Source organism: Myodes glareolus, chromosome 11 (genome assembly GCF_982192425.1).
Source record: "Myodes glareolus chromosome 11, mMyoGla1.1, whole genome shotgun sequence".
NCBI lineage: Eukaryota > Metazoa > Chordata > Mammalia > Rodentia > Cricetidae > Myodes > Myodes glareolus.
Window position 1 is genome coordinate 55825906 of NC_142036.1, and position 21948 is coordinate 55847853.

At 47.4% G+C, this 21948-nt stretch overlaps 1 protein-coding gene across 1 annotated transcript in view; it reads left to right on the forward strand.

Moving 5' to 3' along the window:
• The first annotated feature begins 16593 nt into the window (after positions 1–16593).
• The window catches only part of Pygl (glycogen phosphorylase L), a 35333-nt gene continuing 29978 nt past the window's right edge, over positions 16594–21948 (forward strand). The window contains exons 1-2 of the mRNA XM_085697568.2: positions 16594–16909; positions 21691–21792. Coding sequence (XP_085553694.1) covers positions 16667–16909; positions 21691–21792 — 345 coding nt within the window. The 5' untranslated portion in view covers positions 16594–16666. The remainder of the gene's footprint in view (positions 16910–21690; positions 21793–21948) is intronic.

The window sequence follows — 21948 nt, forward strand, 5'->3', positions numbered from 1 at the left end:
AGCTTGTGATAAATGCTCACATGACATCCGCAGTCAAGAGAAGAAAGCAATGAGTTAATGTTATCAGATGTGGGGGTCACAACCTGTGCCACAACTCACATCTGGCCACTGGTCCTCAAAAAGCCAATTAAAGGAGCCTAATAAAAAGTGGAAAGCCGAATAGAGGAGATTCATCCAACACGACCACACTGGGAAGAGGAGCAAAGAGATCCACTGAACCCCTCAAGTCCAGTGTCGGGGTCTGGAAAAGAGACCAAAGTGTAAGTAGAGAGCCAAGGATATGCTCATCCAAGCAGTCCCAGTCAAAGTGTGAGCCCACCCACCACTGACCCATCACTGGGTGCCCGTCTCAGGTCACGGGACAAGGTGTGAAACCGTGTTTTGGGAAACAAGCTCCTCATCTGGCTGGTGCCTTTTCCTTCTCCCAGCATGAGATTCCTGGAGGAAATTCCCATTTCTTTGGGCAGGGGTTGGGGGTGGGATCTCTTATTGAGAAACCGTGTCCCTCTAGAACAACTTCATTTCAGCCAGGCCAGTTGCTTTAGTACCTGCTAACGCTCAGCCATCCCTCTCCATTATATCCAGCCCGGGTCCCCTGCTAGGGAAAGGTCTGGCCCGCAGCAAAGATGGGTCTTCCTCCAACAGTTAACTTGGTCAAGACAATCTCTTACAGACATTTTCAGAGGCTAACCTTAATCTAGACCAGTGGTTCTCCACCTTCTTAATGTTCCTCATGATGTGGTGATCCCCAACCATAAAATTCTCATCTCATGGCTCCTTCATCACTGTAATTTCGCTGCTGTTCGGGATTGTAATGTAAACATCTGATATGCAGGGTATCTGATATGTGACCCCAAGGGAATTGTAACCTACAGGTTGAGAACCACTGCCCTAGACAACCTCTCACAGGTGTGCCCAGAAGCCTGCCTTTTTGGCATCAAGCCGACGATTAAAACTCACTAACTAACCATTAACTAGTTAACGATGGCTTTAACTAACCATCACACAACTCAGACGTCTAACAATAGTGTGGTGGTTTGAATAAAAATGGCCCCCACAGGCTCATAGGGAGTGGCACTATTCGGAGGTGTGGCCTTGTTGTTGGAGGAAGTGTGTCACTAGTGGGTGGGCTCTGAGGTCTCAGAAGCTCAAGCTGGGCCCAGTGGCTCACAGTTCAATTCCTGCTGCCTGCAGATCCAGATGTAGAACTCTCAGCTCCTCCCCCAGCACCATGTCTGCCTGCATGTTGCCATGCTTACCACCATGACAATAATGGCCTAAAAACTTCTGGACTGTAAGCCAGCCCCAGTCAAATGTTTTCCTTTATAAAAATTGCCATGGTCACAGTATCTCTTCACAGCCATAGAAACCCTCACTGAGACAAATAGTAACACTGTACCACATTTATGTACTGGAAAACTACACGATAAAATGAAAGCATTTCAATTTGACAGGAGAACACATAATACTGAATAAATTAAGTCAGATGAACAGAGACATGCTATGGGATTCCATTTATACAAAAATAAAAAGACATAAAAAATCATTTATGCTTGGCTTGGTGGCTTGTGCCTGCAATCGTGATGCTCAGAGGCAGAAGCAGTATGATTGCCAGGAGTTGGAGGCCAGCCTGGAGTAGAAGACCCTGTTTCTTAAAAAAATCATTTGCAGCACTGGAGAGCCTTTGTCTATGAAAGAGACCGTGTGACCAGAAGGGGACAATAATTGGGAATTAGCGGGTTATTCACCTATAAATACTCTGAAACAAACTTAAGATTTCGCATCTGTCTGAGAGGTGCTTTGCTGATACGAATTACCTCCCAAAAGAGAATTTTCAAACTATAATACATCAAGGGAAATATCACTTATTTCAGTCCATCTATTAAACGAAACACCAAAAACTGCAGTGTCAACATATGTGATATTTAACACATGTGGTACATTATTATTACATACTAAGTCTCCATGAGTGTAAAGCTGAAGACACCCCATTCAATCCAGCACAAATGTTACCAATTCTTGCTCCTAGTTCTGACAAACTTCCCAGCTTGGCGGAATATCCTGCATTTCCAGGAGTCTCCAGAAGGTGTCCCCATAAGCTCCCATTCTGCTGCGACGCCCAGACCCTGGCACCCAGTATGCGGGGGCTCTTCCCTAAGCTGTGCGGAAGGTGGTGTAAGAGGCCGACTCGCCTGTTCCCGCGACAGAAGGTAAAACAACGTTCATGGGATCCGAGTATTTGTTATAAAACCCCGTAGGAAAGGTCTCTCGGTGTTTGCTGACTTCCAGTCACAGCTCTGAGACACACTGGCTTCTTGGCAGTGGAGCCAGGGAACAGAATCAAGACACCATAAAATCAGAATTAGGGGTCCCCTGACAACTAAAACTTCTTCCCGCGCAGGCTAATCATTAGACTCCTGCCCTCGGGGTGAGTTCTCAGGATTCCACTCCCCTGTTCACACTGATGTCACTCTAACCCGTCTGGCCAGTTAGTTCCCAGATACGTCCTACAGGCTAGACACCTGTGCTAGAAGCTAGCAGAAACCCACTTTGCTCCATTAAGCTAATCCTGTCAGCCAAAATGGATGACTGGGAGGTCCAAGACAGCAACCACGAGCAATTCCTAAATCGAACACAACAAAACTGGATTCCGATTTTTATTTATTTATTTATTTAACTTGCCTCCAGTGCTCTGAATTAGAATAAATTGTTTTCTTGGATTTCTATCTAAGATTTTGAAAGAGAGAAACTATCTACTTTATGCTCTGAATAGAGTGATAAAAAATAATACAAGTTTATTTTTCATTTTCTGGCTATGGGTCATTTTCTCTGGGTCTTTTGGGGCGTGAATATCCAGAACAAAGAAAGCAAGCTGTGATTAAAATTACAGCCACATCCTGCTGAAGCCCAGTGTGCTATGGTGTGTTCAAAGGACAAAGCCCTCCACCTGCTGGTCCCAGGCTACCTCTGCAACTCTCTCTCTCACACACCCAAAAAGGTTGGGTAACCATTTATTTCATGAAATACCTAACACACTATCTGGTGAAAATTCAGAACTGAGGGCAGCTGCTCAATTTTTTTTTCTTAAGCTGGAAATGCAACGTGATTAGTTACTGAGCATCATTCAAGAAGGAGGAAATAAAAGACAAGTTATCATTTCCCTTCTAAGCAGATCCAAGATACTCTTTCCTTCCTGGGACCAGACTTCAGGGCTGGGCTACTCACCGTTTTCCTCTGTTCGTTTGCTTGTTTTCATCAGCATTTTCTGGTGGCCTAGCTTCTATTTGGGAATGTGGAGCTTCAAATAGTTTTAAATCTCCTGATAGAGATCTGGACTTGACCTTTCTGGTTGCTTAGCAGTGAGCACAGAACCTCACAGACAGTGAATGCTTGCTTATTCGATGATTGCTTTGTCGATATGACGGATACTTTCAGATCTTCTTTCATCCGGGATCAGAGATGGCCTCAGGGGAGTCCTATCCAGATCAGACTGTAAAGTGACCATGGTCTTCATTAGTATATGCATTACAGTGAAGTATAAGAAAGATCTGGAAGTACCAAAACTATAATCCACCTAAGATAAGACAAGGCACAGAAGACCTGGGTTTGTACAGGGGACAAGTCTTCAGATTCTTAGCCTTGATTCTTAAAAATATTGAGAGGAAGCTATTTCCTGTCCGGATTTTTTTTTTTTTTTTGGTAGCTTTTAAGCTAAGAAAGATTACCATTCCATAGCTAAGCATTTTACTGTTAAGGCTTTAAAGATAAGCAAATCAGAAGGATTGAAATATTTTGGCATTAATGAATCTGAAGTTTTTAAGTCTTTAGACTTGCTCTCTCCATGGAGCAAGTTCCTGCACATGGGTCAGACAGCAGTCTCTCTGCCTCTTGTTTTAGTTGCTGTTGTTTTATTTGTTCCCTTGGGTGCTGGGGGAGATCAGCAGGGCTTGCACACACCAGGCACGTGCTCTGCCACTGAGCTACGTCTCCAGCCCCAGGAGTCTCCTGTGCTCAAATCAATCGAGAGCAAAGATCCAGTTCAGATGTGGTTTCCAGGGGCACTTTGCTTTCCCAAAGGTCCCGAGACAACGGAACAGGAAGGTCAGCCCTTGACCGTGTTGCTTCACAGGGACCTGTGGAAACCCTGTGCTTGCCACATTTTTCACCCCCCCCCCTTCCCTAGACAGGATTTGGTCATGTCTCTTAGTAAATTTTTTCAGAATCAATCTTCCCATTCACTCCCTCCCCCTTACACAGGTAAGTGAGTTTTTTTGGGCGGGGTCATTTTATGTGTTTGTTTTGTTTTTCTGAAGACCAAATCTTGTTGCAGTCATACGGAAGCAATCCATAAAGCCAAACCAAGCCTGTAATTCAGCTGTGCATGATAAGCCTTGAGGTGTGTGTGTGTGTGTGTATGTGTGTGTGTGTGTGTGTGTGCGTGCCCCCCCCCCCCCCGCTCCAATAGGGAAAAACATAATCCGTCCACTCAACTGCAGACCCTTCAGCAAGGTTCCTGAAGGGTCTGAAGACAAGAATAAAAATATAGAAATAGAAATATAGACACTAAAGATTAGAAGGTAGAAGTTTAGGATGTAGGAAGAAAGACACATAAAGCTGTAAACCTAAGTAAACTATCAACAACTTTCTCAGCAGATCACAGATCAATCTTCACAGGGATTACTTTCTCGGATGCCTGGGAAATCTCCATCACGTTAGCTATTTACAACTGACTGTTTTATTACAAGGCCAGAGCATCTCCCTGTAAACTGAGGGTAGTGTCCTGACCCTCCTTAATAAACAGTAGATGTAAACTGAGTTTAACCTTTAGGAGACAGAGATATGTGACCTCTGGGTCAGACACTGTCTCTGTTATGGGAAACTGGCACCACCAGAGGAGAGGCATGACCTCAGTTTACACCCGGAGGTACCAGGAGACAGTGGATAAATACAAAGGTTTAATTAATGAGCTCTGATGATGGAGGTTATAAAGTATGGCAGTCAGTATCTGAAGATTTACCTGGAAACAGTGTGAAAGGTTTTTCCTCCTAAATTCTCAGCCCAGGAACTAGTTAATTCCAAATTCCTCCTTGACATTAGCACTCACTCCCCTCCCTAGGGTCTCCGCTGACCAACCCAAGGGTCAGGGGCAAGGTTGTAAAATTCTTTTGTTCAGGGATAATGACTGGTGCCCCTGCTATAAAAAGTAGGTTCAAAAACCAGCCGTTTGCCACAGCCTAACAAACACCATTTCTGGCTGTGGTCTCAGCTAGCTGATAAGCTTCTGTGCCCCGCGGTGTTTTATTTTTATTTTTTTTATTTTTAAGTTTGCTTCTGGTTTTCCTAGGATCTGGTTTCTGGAATAAAGTTTGCTTCTGGTTTACTAGACTTGGTGGTGTTCTCATCTTTGTGCGACCCCTCTGGACCCAACATTTTGGTGGCCCGTACGGGGAGCGCAAACCTGGTTTTGAGGGAGCACCTCAGTCTCTGGTTTTTGGCAAACTTTATTAGTCTGTGGTTACCAATTGGTAAGGTTCTGGTTCTGGTATCTGGTGTCCGGACAGTCTGGAGGCTCAAGGAGATCTAGCGGACGCGCTTCTAATCTCAGAGCCGGGGGAAAATAGGGGACACTCTTATTCCTCCTCTGGCCATTAGGTCGTGAGGTGCGGCCTTTTGGAACTGGTTTGGGATCACGTGACCCTGCGCGCAGCGATGTCTTGTCAATTTTGTTTCATGTCATGTTGTCATGTCTGTTGTCAGTCTTCTCGTTATGGTTATGTGTGAAATAATTTCCACTATGGGAAAAGCTTCTTCTAAACCTAAGTCCCCCTGGACCTTGCCCTTTCTCTTTTCCAGGATGTCAGGGAGGCTGCTGCAGCTGTCTGCAGCCTTGTGAAGCCGGAGCTACTCAGACCTTCTGCTCCCTTGCAGAGCACTTCGCCCTCCCGTGCTCCCCCAACTTCCTACTTCAGAGCTGAGCCTCTTTAGCACTCTTTCAGGGAAGCCACAGGTGGTCAGCGAGGGGCGGTGGTGTCTCCTGCTCTCCCTGTCTGCACTGTGGGACTTCCTGATGGGGATGGCAGCCCCTGCCTGGTTTATTTCCTCTTTCAACTAGTGATCTGTATAATTGGAAATTCCAGACTACTGAAGAAAGAGATAGGATTCGGCGAGAGTGCCGTAAACTGGTTCCAGGACGGGACGGTCGACCCACTGACGATGAGGCTATCATTAATGAGTTCTTCCCCCTTACGCGTCCTGAGGAAGGGTGGGATTATTATACTGCTGAAGGTAGAGAACGGCTAAAAGTCTATCGTCAGATTCTCATAGGTGGTCTCCGAGCAGCTGCTAGGCAGCCTACAAATTTGTCTAAGGTAAGCCAGATAAAGCAGGGGAAGGATGAGTCACCAGGAGCATTTCTCGAACGATTGATGGATGCCTATCGTACGTACACTCCACTGAACCCGGAGGCCCCAGAGAACCAGATGGCAGTCAACTTGGCTTTTGTCAACCAAGCAGCCCCAGATATTAAGAGGAAGCTCCAGCGACTCGAAGGATTTGAAGGTAAAAATCTGACTGAATTGATTACCATAGCCAATAAGGTTTATAACAACAGAGAAACGCCCGAGGATAAGCAAACTCGGGGGCTGGCAAAAGTCTTATTAGCCAGTAAGAACTGGGGCCTGATGGGCAAAAGGAATTCAGACCGTCCCAAATAGCCAAGGGGCACTCCCCCTTAAGAAAGGATCAATGTGCTTATTGCAGAGAGAGGGGGCATTGGAAAAGGGAATGCCCACAAAAGAAGAGGGGACAAAAAGTTCTGGAACTGGCAAATCCAGACAATTGAAGGGGACGGGGTTCGAAGCCTCTCCTCGAACCCTGGGTAACCTTAAAAGTGGAGGGGCAATCTGTTGATTTCCTAGTGGACACTGGAGCTCACCATTCAGTGTTAAAAACTCCACTGGGTCCTCTATCAGACAAACAGACTTGGGTCCAAGGAGCTACCGGTTCTGCCTTACAACCATGGACCACAAAACGGACAGTGGATTTGGGAAGGAAGAAAGTTACCCATTCCTTCATAGTTATCCCTGAATGCCCTTACCCCCTTCTGGGAAGAGACTTGCTAGCTAAGATGAAAGCCCAAATTCACTTTACCGGGAAGGGGGTGACGATCTCCCCACGGCCTGAAGCCTATGCCTTATGCCTGGATCTGGAGGAAGAATACAGACTCTTCTCACAGGCCCTCACTCTAGAGACATCCTCAATAATGGCTGAACTCCAGCGCTCCATCCCAGGGGTGTGGGCAAAAACTAACCCTCCAGGGTTAGCAATTCAGCAGCCCCCAGTTGTAGTCACCTTAAAAGCTAATGCTCAACCGGTCAAGGTGATGCAGTACCCCATGACCCCAGAAGCCAAGTCAGGTATTGCTAAACATATTAACCGGCTCTTGGAACATGGAATTTTGGTGCCCTGCCAGTCTCCATGGAACACCCCACTTCTTCTGGTTAAGAAGCCAGGGACCAATGACTATCGACCCGTGCAAGATCTTAGGAAAATTAACAAACGGGTTGAAGACATACATGCCACTGTCCCCAACCCGTATAACCTCCTAAGTGCTCTCTCCCCGGAGCTTATCTTTTGATTGCCTCCAAGGACCGAGACTCTTGCCTAGAGGCAACTAGAGACTTGTTACAGACTTTATGCCTACTGGGGTATAAAGTATCAGCTAAGAAGGCTCAGATTTGTGCCCCAGAAGTTACATACCTGGGATATATACTAAAGGAAGGTAAGAGATGGCTGTCACCTGCTCGAAAACAGACTATACTGGATATCCCAGCCCCCAAAACCCGGAGGCAGGTTCGAGAGTTTCTGGGCTCAGCTGGATTTTGCAGACTCTGGATACTGGGATTTGCTGAATTGGCAAAACCCTTATATGAAGCTACCCGTGGGACGGAGGAGTCTTTCCTTTGGACTGAGACGCAGGATAGAGCTTTCAAAGCCATAAAAGAAGCTCTGCTAAAGGCCCCTGCCCTAGCCCTACCAGACATAAATAAACCTTTCCAGCTGTTTATAGATGAAAGAAATAAAGTGGCCAAAGGAGTTTTGACTCAATGCCTTGGACCTTGGAAGCGATCAGTGGCCTATTTGTCCAAGAGATTAGATCCTGTGGCCTCTGCGTGGCCCAGTTGCCTCCGCATCATTGCAGCTACGGCCCTCCTAGTCAAAGATGCTGACAAATTGACTCTGGGGCAACCCTTAATTATAACCACCCCTCATTCTGTAGAGGGGGTCCTCAAAAACCCCCCTGGCAAGTGGATGACTAATGCCCGGTTAACACATTACCAGGCTTTACTTTTGAATCCCCCTCGTATCAGATTCCTTCCTAGTACCTCACTCAACCCAGCGACCTTGCTGCCTAATCCAGACTCTGATGTTATCCACGACTGCACAGAGATACTTCAGCAAGTACATGGAATTCGGTCGGACTTGACTGACATCCCATGGCCAAACCCAGATCTTGCGTATTTCACGGATGGCAGCAGCTTCGTTCGAGAAGGAACCAGGTATGCAGGGGCAGCAATAGCAACACCCTCAGAGACAGTTTGGGCCACCTTCTTGCCCCCTGGTACTTCAGCACAAAAGGCTGAACTAATTGCATTAACCAAAGCCTTACAATTAGGAAAGGACAAAACTATTAACATTTACACAGATAGTCGATATGCCTTTGCTACAGCGCATGTTCATGGATCTATATACCAGGAAAGGGGCTTACTGACTGCTGAAGGGAAAACTATTAAAAACAAACAAGAAATTTTGGATCTATTGACTGCTCTCTGGCTTCCCAAAAGACTAGCCATTATTCATTGCCCGGGACATCAAAAAGGAGACTCCTATGAGGCCCGAGGCAATAAAAGAGCAGATCAGGCAGCCAAAGAAGCAGCCTTAAATGTTGCTGATTCACTAATAATAATGCCAGCCCCCATGCTGCCTGAAAAGCCAGAATATTCTACGCAGGACAATAAAGACATTACATCCTTATTGAACACTCAAGTTAAAAATGGATGGAAGTATACAGCGGATGAACAACTTATTTAGCCAACTGAACTGGCTAAATCTCTAATCTACCAAATTCATAAGGGAACACATTTAGGCCAAAGAAAATTAAAAGAGCTCCTGAGACACTCAAGATTTAAGATTTTCAACGTAAATAAATTGGTGGAGGACTGTGTGGCTAGTTGCCTTCCCTGCCAGGCAACTAACCCACAGAAAAAGAAACTCTCCCAAAATAAGAGAGAAAGAGGAACTTCCCCCGGAATCCACTGGGAAGTGGATTTCACTGAGATAGGACCTGGTAAGTATGGGTATAGATATCTCTTAGTCTTTGTAGATACTTTCTCTGGATGGATTGAAGCTTTTCCTACCAGAAAAGAAACGGCATCAACAGTGATTAAGAAAATTCTCGACGAACTCGTTCCAAGGTATGGACTCCCTTCTGTGATAGGGTCAGATAATGGACCATCCTTCATTTCCAAGGTAACTCAAGACTTGGTTAAGGCATTGGGGACAAATTGGAAATTACACTGTGCATATCATCCCCAAAGTTCAGGACAGATAGAAAGGTCGAATCGGACATTAAAGGAGACTCTAACTAAATTAACCTTAGAAGCTGGCGATGACTGGACGGCCCTCCTACCCTTTGCTCTGTTCCGAGTACGGAACACTCCCTACTATTGTGGGTTAACACCCTATGAGATTATGTTTGGCAGGCCCCTCCCTTGGTACCCAGACTTCCATCAGAAGTTATGGCAAAAATGTCTAAATACAAATTTCTTAAGTCCATTCAGGCTCTCCAGGCTATCCAGGATGAAGTCTTCCCACTCCTAAGAGACATCTACAAGACGCCACCTGCCAAACCTCATAGCTACAAGCCGGGGGACCTCGTTTGGATCCGAAGACACCATAAGGAGACTCTTGGACCTCGCTGGAAAGGGCCATACACGGTGATTCTGACTACTCCAACTGCTGTCAAAGTAGACGGAGTTAGGGTGTGGATTCACCATTCACATCTCAAGCCTGTCCGTGACGAAAGATTGGATGGTGCAGGCGTCAAATGGAGAGTCTTCACACACCCCGAGGACCCATTAAAGATAAGACTAAAGGCTTTCGAGCCATCTTGATTTTGTTAGTTTGCATATATCTGATTCCTGGGGCCCTTGGGAACCCTCCAGTGTCCTCTCCTGTCACCTTTATATGGAGGCTCAGCTATTGTCTTCGACCCACGAGCCCTAAACGACAAAGAACTGATGCGGTCCAAGCCGGTTGACAAGGACGCAGCTCGGCTCCAATTGGATAACCTTATTATCTCCCCTCCACTGTGGACAGGCCTTCCAGCCTTCCCAAACCCTGACCATCTACGCCCCATTTCAGCTTGAAGCAGCTACAGAAAAGAATACATCGTCCCTGTCCCCAAACAAGGTTGGGAAAGGCCAAGTCAGAGACTTTAATTAAAAACTAATCAAAGATTTGATTAGTCACAAATTCGAAGGGGGAAATGAAGGGTCTGAAGACAAGAATAAAAATATAGAAATAGAAATATAGACACTAAAGATTAGAAGGTAGAAGTTTAGGATGTAGGAAGAAAGACACATAAAGCTGTAAACCTAAGTAAACTATCAACAACTTTCTCAGCAGATCACAGATCAATCTTCACAGGGATTACTTTCTCGGATGCCTGGGAAATCTCCATCACGTTAGCTATTTACAACTGACTGTTTTATTACAAGGCCAGAGCATCTCCCTGTAAACTGAGGGTAGTGTCCTGACCCTCCTTAATAAACAGTAGATGTAAACTGAGTTTAACCTTTAGGAGACAGAGATATGTGACCTCTGGGTCAGACACTGTCTCTGTTATGGGAAACTGGCACCACCAGAGGAGAGGCATGACCTCAGTTTACACCCGGAGGTACCAGGAGACAGTGGATAAATACAAAGGTTTAATTAATGAGCTCTGATGATGGAGGTTATAAAGTATGGCAGTCAGTATCTGAAGATTTACCTGGAAACAGTGTGAAAGGTTTTTCCTCCTAAATTCTCAGCCCAGGAACTAGTTAATTCCAAATTCCTCCTTGACATTAGCACTCACTCCCCTCCCTAGGGTCTCCGCTGACCAACCCAAGGGTCAGGGGCAAGGTTGTAAAATTCTTTTGTTCAGGGATAATGACTGGTGCCCCTGCTATAAAAAGTAGGTTCAAAAACCAGCCGTTTGCCACAGCCTAACAAACACCATTTCTGGCTGTGGTCTCAGCTAGCTGATAAGCTTCTGTGCCCCGCGGTGTTTTATTTTTATTTTTTTTATTTTTAAGTTTGCTTCTGGTTTTCCTAGGATCTGGTTTCTGGAATAAAGTTTGCTTCTGGTTTACTAGACTTGGTGGTGTTCTCATCTTTGTGCGACCCCTCTGGACCCAACAGTTCCCTAGAGCCAAGTACTCAAGGCTGGGAGTGACTGGGAAGCCGCGAGCCTTGTACCGCTCCCTGTGGAGACCCGCTGACATAATTTTCAGCTAATGACTGCCCCCATACCTTCTTAGGGACCAGAGAGGTGATCCTTGTAAACACATCTAAGACCAGACTCCTGAAGCCCTCCAAGAAACTAAACGGTGACCCAGGTCCTCCCTCCACAGCTCAAAGCCACCTCACCCTGCGCTTGGCCACACAGATTAGCTTGCATTTACAACCTGGGACACTCAGGCCTTCTTCACAGACAGTAAACACGCCCCCCCCCCCGCCAAGCCCCACCCTACCAGCATAGCTCCTCAAGAGAAGCAGAAAAAGCAAACCATTGGGAGAAAATGAACACTGCTTCATGTTCCAAAGGACAAGTTTACACCTCAGTAATGCCTTTAGCATTTCCTGGCACTTGGCCGCCCTTCTTTTTTCCAAACTAAGTTGTCCTGAGGAACAAGAAAGCCAGAGCGTTTTCCGATTTTGCATCATTGGACGTTGGAACCCTGACTCTCTGGGCTCACCCTATATTGTACTGACATGTTAAAAACCACCCATGATTTGAGGGACAGGTTTATATCTCTCCAGCTTTTCGGGAACTTCCACTGAGCCACGCCCAACAAGCCCGGCTACTGTACTAGCAAGCTAATCAAATATGACAGGAAATGGAAGTGCCAGGAAGTGGGCTTGCTCCAAGATGAGCGGATGCACTCGAGTTTAACAGCTACGGCCAATTAAGAGGTGATTCAGGCAGCCACCTGTGTGCCCGCAAGACATTCTGTAGTCAATAAAACCCGAGGCTCTCAGTTGTCATTCTAAATGTTTAAGACAGCAGGGTCTGAGTAGGAACGTTGGCTGTCAGAGTCATATATTAAATACATGGATTAACAATGTTCTAACTTCTGCTCACTGAGCAAAGCGCAGTTCTGACGTGATGCTGTCCTTCTCTCCTGGCCATGTGACCTGCATGTGGGGCCACTTTGGGCCACTTCCCTGGGCTTCTGAACGGATTCAAAGCAGGCCAAAAGGCCAGTCAAGATCACAGAGCAGCCCAGGGGAACATAGGACAGGGGTTAGCTGAGGTGCAGACAGAACTCTGGTTTCCTACAATCCCAAAGGTGCTTCGGGCCAGAATCTACGCTCAGGGATGTAAAAATCCCTGCAGTGAATTTATGAAGTGATCTTGAGCAAACCTGAACACCTAAGCCTCAGTACCCTCATTCCTAAAGTAGGGGAGAAGGGCAGAAACTGCCCCCCTGCACTGCTGGAAGGAGCGGAAAAAGTGAGGGACAGTGGAAGCTGAGCCAGAAGGGCTGGGCGTGGCAGCTCAGGCCTGTCATCCCAAAACAGGCTGAGGCAGGGGGTCTTCCTGAGTTTCAGGCCTACGTAAGCTGCAGTACAAGACATTATCTAGGAGAGTCAGAAACAGGGTCTTCTCGGAGTCCTTGTAAAAGTTTTGGTTGTAGTTTTGGCAGCTCTGAATACGGCATATAACCCTGCTTTTAAGTCACGGTAGATATCAAGTTATTTTTATTTATCTTCTGTCTTTCTGGGACAAGCCTCCTAGTGACCTGCTAACAGTGGGTAGAGCCACCCCGGGGCTTGAAGCCTTGCCCGCTCCAAAGTGTTTGCACAGAGGCGGGGCTCCCCGAACTGCACACCAATGACTGAGCACATTCCAAAACACTCCTCTGATGGTTGATAAGCCCCGGAACTGTCCTGTGGCCTTGGGGTATCTTCCTGGGACTCATAGTCCGGGACAAACCTACAGCCTATTCCTCCCTTTCTCCTTCATCGGATCACATGTGGGTCTGGCCACACTCACTTGAACCTGGTTCCCTGCTGACTTGCTCTCCCGCAGGCATCTACCCTATGAAGAGCATTGCAGGTCTAATCCTGTCCCCAGAGTCTGCATCACTGTAGACCTCCTGAGCCAACACAGGTTCCCATGGTTCTCTCCTGACAGTGGGCAGCTTGTCCTTTGAGGTCTGGACAGGCTGTTCAGCTGTTCACAGAGCCTTTTCATTACGGTAGTGAAGAAGCGGGCACAATACAGATCTTTGTCGGTGCTGAGCTTGTGGGCAATTTAAAGCCGCTGCCTTTTTAGGAAGCAATAGTTTCTGCCTGGGGAAGGTCTAAAGGTGAGTTCTTTAAGAAGAATCATCTTCTTGGTCCAGTAAGTTAACACTCACAGTCTTGGGTTCCTAGCCTAGGACACAAGGACTAGATGGTGGGTTTAGAAGGGGACTGGAGCCCACCTTGGTTCTTACACATCACATGCCAGTATCACACTTTCTCTTTTCTTCTTCTCACTTACCAACCTAGATGGCTTTGCTGGATGCAAATTTTACTTAACAAAAATATAGAAAACAAAATTTGTACAGAACATTAGCTGGGAAATCCTCATTTTCCCAAACGGAAAGCACTGGTACTAATTGTTAGTTTAGTGTTAAACCTAAAGAAGGTGAGGGTCCAACCTTGTTTTCCAATAAAAATAGATTAACTAGTGCTATAGTCATTTGGGAAAGTCTAAAGGGCAGTTAGAGGGTGGCTGCAGAGTACTTGGTGTCATTGGCTGTGATCATGTCCTCTTTTACATGTATGTGCACATGTGTGTACGTGCGCACATGTGTATGTGTAGGTCAGAAGTTACTCTCAGTGCTGTCCCTCAGGTATTGACCACGTTTTTTTGTTGGTGTTTGTTTGTTTTAAGATAGGTCAGCAGCCAAGAATCATCAAGTATACCGCGGACCATCCGTCTCTGCCTCCTCGGCTCTGGGATTATAGACGCACTCCACACTGTCCAGCTTTTCTGTGGAATGGGGCTCCTTCTCAGGCCCTCACGCTTGCATGGCAGCATTTCCCCCCCCCCAAGTTATCTCCACAGCTCAGGCATACATATCCGCTTTTACATGGTTGGTGGTACGGTCCCTCTCATACTCTGTAGCTGGAACATTATGAGGTCTAATTTTTCCCATGTAGAAGAGATGTTCAATGGGGGTGGGAAAGGATGGGGTGGGCTCACTGACCAGATACCAATCAAGAAGACAGTATAGCCAGGTTATCCTTGCTCCCTATGTAAATCCTGTCCCCTTGGGTAGTCTGAGGGAGACAGGCCACAGCTGCACAAAGACATCCCTAGCAGAACTAGACCGTTGCCTTTGCCTTTGGAATCCTCCAACGTGTGAAGAGTTTAGACATAGTCCACTACAGCAGGGCAATCGTGGTGGTGGCAGCAGCATGACAGGGTGGCCACATGACACCACAGTCAGGAAGCAGAGAAAGGTGAGCAGTGGTGCTCTGTCACTCTCGCCTTTGTCCTGTTTTGTCAACCCAGGGCCTTTCCCCATGGGGTATGCCGGCCACATTCAAAGCAGGTCCGCCTTCCATCTCTGAAAACACCACCACATACCCAGAGGTGTGCCTGGGTATTCAGGTGTTCCAAATGTCGTCACGTTCACAATGAAGATTCGTTACCACGGCATTCAAAGACGTCAACCATTTAAAAAGCTGTTGGCTTTTGCAATCTGCCAAAGAACCTTCTCACTCATGCGTCCCTCAAATGTCACCATGTGGCTCTTAATTTTAATTAAGCAGCACACTCTGACCCAGCTTCACACTTACTCTTGGCTCCGGCTATCTGTGGCCTTAACCCAAATCCAATCCTCTCCCCATCTCTCATGGCCGTGCTTTCCTCAAAGCCTTCACATAAAGCCACTTCAGCTTTCATCCTTCCCAGAGGCCAGAGCCAAAACCCTGGGAGCTGGAGAATGAGGATCTGAAAAGGAAGGCCCGCAAGAGTAGAACTTTCATTTTTAGGGTAAGGGCTGATTCAGCCTGAATCAAGAAACTGCTTGCCTGTGCAACTACTCAAAATAATTAACTCTCATTAAAAAAAGAAGGAAGGAAGAGAAAGAGAAAAAAGGAGGAAGGGAGGAGGGAAGAAAGGAAGGAAGAGAAAGGAGAGAGAGAAAAGAGGGAGGGAGGGAGAGGAAGAGAAGGAAGAAAGACGGAAGGAAGGAAGGAAGGAAAGAAAAGAAAGAAAGAAAGAAAGACAGACAGACAAACAGAAAGAAAGAAAGAAAGAAAGAAAGGAAGGAAGGAAGGAAGGAAGGAAGGAAGGAAGGAAGAAAGAAAGAAAGAAAGGATAGAAAGAGAGACCTCTGATGTGGACCCTGTAGATGGCCAAGCAGGTAGAGGCGGGGTGATCAATCCAAGGAACCCTCATGACCACATGATGATACCTTGAAGGAGAATCAATCTCTGTAAGCAGTTCAGACCTCAACACACCTGTGTGCACATATGAGGACATTCATGCATGCGCACAATACAATGCATACAATTTGAAAAAGAACTGTCATCTTAAAATGCCATGTTTACCTTTCCAAAGTCTGAAACACATATAGATCACCGCCACCACCAGCTGAAGCTTGTTTGTATACTACATATAAAGCAACTGACTCCTTGAGTAACCGCTTCTTCACACACACACACACACACACACACACACACACTCCCTCCCTCCTCTTACCCCTGTGTCTCGCTTGGTTTAAACATGCTGTAAACAAGGGGTCTCAAGTCGAAGTCTTGTCCCCATTTGAGCCTGAAGCGACTACTCATCAGATCCTTTGACTTTTATGCTCGGCTGGCTGGCCCCAGCCTGGGTTTAGACATAAGAAACCCCTGTCCTGCGCCCTCAGAAAATAAATAAAAAACAACCGGGGCTCCCTAAGGATCCAGGATCGGGCGATTTCAAGGGCAACCTTGGTTAAATCACCCTGACCCTACAGTAGTGCTACCCCAGGAAGCTACAGTGGAGCCTTCTCCAGCTGAGAAATGGCAACCTGGGTGAACTGTCTGGGCCTCCTACCCTGCCCCGCACACAGGTCCGAGACTCCGAGCGCTACGTGACCGTAAGGTTCCGGGAGCGGCCGGGAGGCGGTGCCCACAGCCGCGGCGCCGCCCTGGGGGCTCCCATGCCGCCCCCTCCCCGAGGGGGGCGGCTGTGCTCCCGGCGCCGCGGGTGGGCGGGAGTCGGGCCGAGGGGCGGTGCCGCGCCGAGGGGTGGATCAGCAACTCCCCAGAGCCTCAAAACCTTCGCTGGAGACCGGACCCGGCCAGTCCTGCAGTCCCGCGCCCCTCCCGCTCCGTTGTCCCTCCGCCAGCAACCATGGCGAAGCCCCTAACCGACCAGGAGAAACGACGGCAGATCAGCATCCGCGGCATCGTGGGCGTGGAGAACGTGGCGGAGCTGAAGAAGGGCTTCAACCGGCACCTACACTTTACGCTGGTCAAGGACCGCAATGTGGCCACCCCCCGCGACTACTTCTTCGCTCTGGCGCACACGGTGCGCGACCACCTGGTGGGGCGCTGGATTCGCACACAGCAGTACTACTACGACAAGTGTCCCAAGGTACCCGGTGGAGGGCGTTTGCCCTCCCTCCACACCCTGTCCTCGTCCCGACAGCGGGGCCCAGATCTCACCTCCCCCGCAGCGCTGTGCCACCCGTTCCACTGTGCTGTGCGATCCGGAGACCCACTGGTGGCAAGAGTACAGGCCTCCCTCGCCCGTAAACTTAGCAAACTTTATGGAGTGCCTACTCAGCTCTTAACTAAGGGGGACCCAGAGCCTCCTTTGTGGTATGCAAGTCACGGTTTCAGGCCTCTGACAGTTCGGGGCGGCCCCGGGAGAGGGGTTGGAAGCACAGAGCTTAAAGTTTAGGGAAGTGTAGAGCTCTTCTGCTAGTGACCCCGCCCAGGCCTCAGGGCTGCCCAGCCTAACTGTGCTAACTGTGCGCTGTGCAGCCGAGAGGAGAGGGAAGTCCCGCTCTAACTGTTAGCTGCAGTCCCTGGACTCTTTGATTCCTGCAGGATGGGTCAGGCCAAGCCTGAGACTCACCTGCATATATCCCCGTGAACACACTCTCCTCCCTCCCAGAGACCTACTCCAGACATGTGGGGGACGCCGCCTTTCGGGGGGGGGGCGCTCCCCTTTCTGCCAAGGGCCAGAGTGCTGAATCTCTGGGGGTGGTGGACTTGTAGAGGGAACAGTACGTCGTGACCAATCTAGGTAGAGAACAAAACAGGTACTGAAAGTTAGGGAGGACCGGGTAGGGAGAGGGACTCTGCCCATAGCAGAGTTTGAGGCAGCAGCCTTATAAGGACAGAGGACGTTTTGAGAGAGGAAAGTGGAAAAGCCTGCTGTGGAGTGATGTTGAAAACGATGACAGCAGATCCTGGAAATGCATATACACACTTACTAGGCGTTTTAAATATATAAAAACACCGAGAAAAGTTATCTCTACTGTTTGCGCCTGAGAACTGTAGGGATTTCTAAAACTGAGGAATAAACTCCCCGTGGTTGTAAGGATGCTTTCACAGAGATGTAAAGATCCCCCCCCCACACACACACACACAGGAGCCTGCCTACCAGGCGGCTGCCCAGACAGAACAGCAGCGAATGTGTGTCCTTCCAAATCTAAACGTGTAGAAAACACTTGGAGCCTACATTCATCTACTGTATCTCTTTATTGGTGCAACATGCTTTATCTTGCATTAAAAATTTTTAGGACTAGTACAGGATTTGTCTGGGTTGGAGCCAGATTTCAGAAATACATATGCACGTGCACACAGACAGACAGACAGACAGACACACACACACACACACACACACTATAGCATTTAGCATCCTAACACAGAGGGTTTTGTCCTTTCTCCTCCAGTGCTAATCTTCCCGGTTCTGCAGCTAGTTTCTCCCCTGACTCTTCCTTACTATATGAGCTCAGAGCAAGCAGGACAGGGATACACTGCAGGGCAGCAACGAACATGTTGTGTGACTTCTTAGAAGAGCCTGGTCTACAAGAGCGAGTTCCAGGACAGGCTCCAAAGCTGCAGGGAAACCCTGTCTCAGGGTAAAAAAGAGGGAGAGAGAGAGAGAGAGAGAGAGAGAGAGAGAGAGAGAGAGAGAGAGAGAGAGAGAGAGAGCGCGCTTGGAAAGTCTTAAAAATTCGGTCCATGTCAGTTGCTAGTGTTTCCTCCATGATGGTCTCTGTGGAAGCAGGATGTCTCCAGTCCTTACAGAGTACCTGGGTAAGACCAGGAGATGTGCCCAGCCTCAGCCTCACTCTCAGGTGTGCCCACAAATCACCAAGTCCAGTTCTCTAGCCCCAGCCCCTGTGTAAATGCCAAAGCTTTAAGCACACCAACGCCTCTTCAGGTCCCTCAAACTTCAGCACAGAGAAACTTGGTCACGTTCCTTGCAGCCCTGACCTCCAGCCCTGACCTTGGTCACCATCACGACAGTCACTCTAACGGAAAACATTGACTTCCTTTTATATTCCCCTTTCAAAAGTCTGCAGGAACCCTCCAAACTTGCCACTCTCTTCCAGTCTGACTTTCTGCCTCTCTGAGAGGCCCTACAGGACTGTTTTAATGGGCTTCTCAACAAAACCTCCCTTGCCAGGAACAGTAAGCTAGTAACAGGAGGCTGGCCTCTGCTAGCCGGTATACCACTTGACCAGGGAACTGCCTCTGGGTGGTTTATGTAAATTCCATGGCTTTACAGTCTTGTATGCTTCTGTGTTTCAGGCTGTTTTAGGCAACTTCAATTGCACCTCTATTTTATCTGTCAGCTCCCAAAGACACAGCATTTGCAACCCCGATTCAGGTTAGACCTGGGTCCAGCTGAGCTTCCCAAAGCAGCGAGCAAATCCTAGTCTGTTGGCTCCAGCCCTGACGTAGTCCTGAAGGACACTGCCTTCTTCATAGGTGAACCTGCCCTTCCGTCTTAGCTACATTACCCTCCGTGCCCATCTTCCTCCACGGCTCTGCCATCTCACCATTTCCCACTTGGGCGCTCTGCTCACCCTCCACCCTCCACGTGAAGTGCCCTCCCACACCGGTCTCTAGGTACCACTCCTGCAAGTCTCAGATTTGCTATCACATGTTTCAAACCCACGGCTGGGTGCCCAGACAGAAGCACCCAGCTCCTCCAGTTTCTGCTAGGAGCAACTTCAAAACTATTTTTAATGCATTGATATTATTATATCATCTTTATTCTGTCTTTTTTAAACCCTTTGTAACTGGTTTCGTATAATGTAGATACAATATCAGGAGTAGTTTGTGCATGAAATTTACAAGGTAAATGAAGATATTCAAATAGCTTATCATTAGGAATGTGTAATACATGTCCATGGGACATTGTGCGAACATAGGTCTGTTTTTTCAAGGTGTTACATATTCTCAAATATAAAGTATATTTTATCTCAAAATACATCATTCATCAGAAAAATAGGAAGTCTAGCCCGGCAGTGGCGGCACACGCATTTAATCCCAGCACCCGGAAGCAGAGGCAGGCAGATTTCTGTGAGTTTGAGGCCAGCCTGATCTATAGAGTAAGTTCCAAGACAGCGAGAGTCATTACACAGTAAAGCCTATCAAAACAAACAAATAAACAAAAAAACCAAAATAAAAATAGGAACTCGCCTATAGTTACTGTCCTTAAAAAGTCTGTCCTCTAAAAAGATACTTTGAGCAAACCTGTCTAGAAGAACTAGAACTATCTTAAAACCCTGAAGATGTTGTTCATGCGAATGGATCTTAAGTCAGTGCTGATTTAGCCTTAAAAGGGAGGTCAATAATTCCAGGCGTGTGACTTCACAGTTGCAAGACAGCGGTATAGATGTATTTACAAACGGGATTTGCATAGATCCTGGAATAGGTAAACGGGCTTTGTTCCATCAGAGAGGGAATGAAAATACACGTATGAAGGCTGGAAAGAGCTGAGCTAATGGTATCTGTGGCTTGATCTGCTGTCCCTCGTGGCCTCGTGAATAGAACCCCCAGCCTCGGGTAGGAGTAGTACACTGAACCTTTGGGGCCTAAGTGTGTCCCCGGAGAGATGCCTTTCACTAACATGCATAGGCATGTATCTGATAGGCTGACAAGGAGCCAGAAGAAATTTCCCCATAAACATTCAGAGAAGCTGCACACAAATGCTGTGCTTTGGACAGCCGTGTTAGATGCCCAGACAGGGCACAGCGCTGACTCTGTTTGTGAAGGTTCAGAACTCAACTGTTTCATAAAATGAAAGTAAGAAAGAGTGAAGTTTCTGAGTTGATGTCATAGTGATTTCTTACATGAGCTCTATCACCTTCCCCATTTATTATTATCATTTCCTCCTCATCATCATCACCATTGATTTGTTGGGTTGCCCAAATACTTTGATTTTTGTGTTCTTCCTATCCTGTGGAAATGGGGAGCATCTGGAATTTGAAGTGACTTGAACAGGCTCTCACTGCTTTGCTCTGTGCCCTTTGGGGAGCAGGGTAACTGATACAGAGGGCAAAGCGTCCTGAAAGGGGGGGGGCTCCAGTCGCTCCAATGTCCTTTCCTTTACATCAGCAAACCCTGCTTCATTTGAAGCGGCTTCAGGCCGGTCTGAACTTTGTGCCTCTCACTTGACTCGGCTCATATTTACCTGGCTTTTCCCAGGCCAAAGGCAAATAGTTTCTAAGTCCATGGGGAAATTTACTGTCTCATTGAGAACAAATGTTTCTAGGCCTTGGGTTCTCTTACCTGAAGAACTGCTATGTAGACTTCCTGGGGAGTCTCCTGGAGGAGTCTTGGGGGGTCTTCTTGGGGGAGTCTTCCTGGGTTTTTATTGGGGGGAGTCTTCCTGGGTGGGTCTTCCTGGGGGATTCTTCATGCCAATGGTGAGTCGTCAGTGAAAGAGGAATGTTGTCTAGCCCCAACCTGTGTGGGAGCTAGTCTGTATGTTTCTTAGATCACAGGGGCAGAAGCAACCGACCTGACCCTTGAAGTGAAAGGTGATGATGGCAGACAGCCCAAATTGATTGTCTATAAAGTGTTTTACTCATGAAGCTCATGAGCAGGGAAAAGCAAAACAAAAACATCAAATCCTGTTAGCTTGATGTTCTTGTTTCTTTTTCTTTCTGAGGATAAAAGATACCAAGCCAAAAATCATGTATAGCATGGTTTCCTCATGTCGGGAGTGGTAGGCGCTGTCGGCATCCCGTAAAGTGATTGCAGGAGCCTCACTTGAGTGTGAGTTAAAGCAGCCCAGGACCCGATGGCTTTCGCTGGGTGGCCTTACATGGATTTGCATCTTTATGTGTATTGACAAGCATGGTTGACCTCACAGAAGAGTGACAGCCTTTCCTCTCTTTATTTCAGAGGGTTTATTACCTCTCTCTGGAGTTTTACATGGGCCGAACCTTACAGAACACCATGATCAACCTCGGCTTACAAAATGCCTGTGACGAGGCCATTTACCAGGTATGTATGTCATCCTCATGTTTCTCTTGTTTCTCTACATCTCAAGTTCACTTTAACACACACACACACACACACACACACACACACACACACACCACATGCACATTTGCATGACAAGTAGCTTCTTAGGTTTTTTACAAATAATGAGAAATAAGC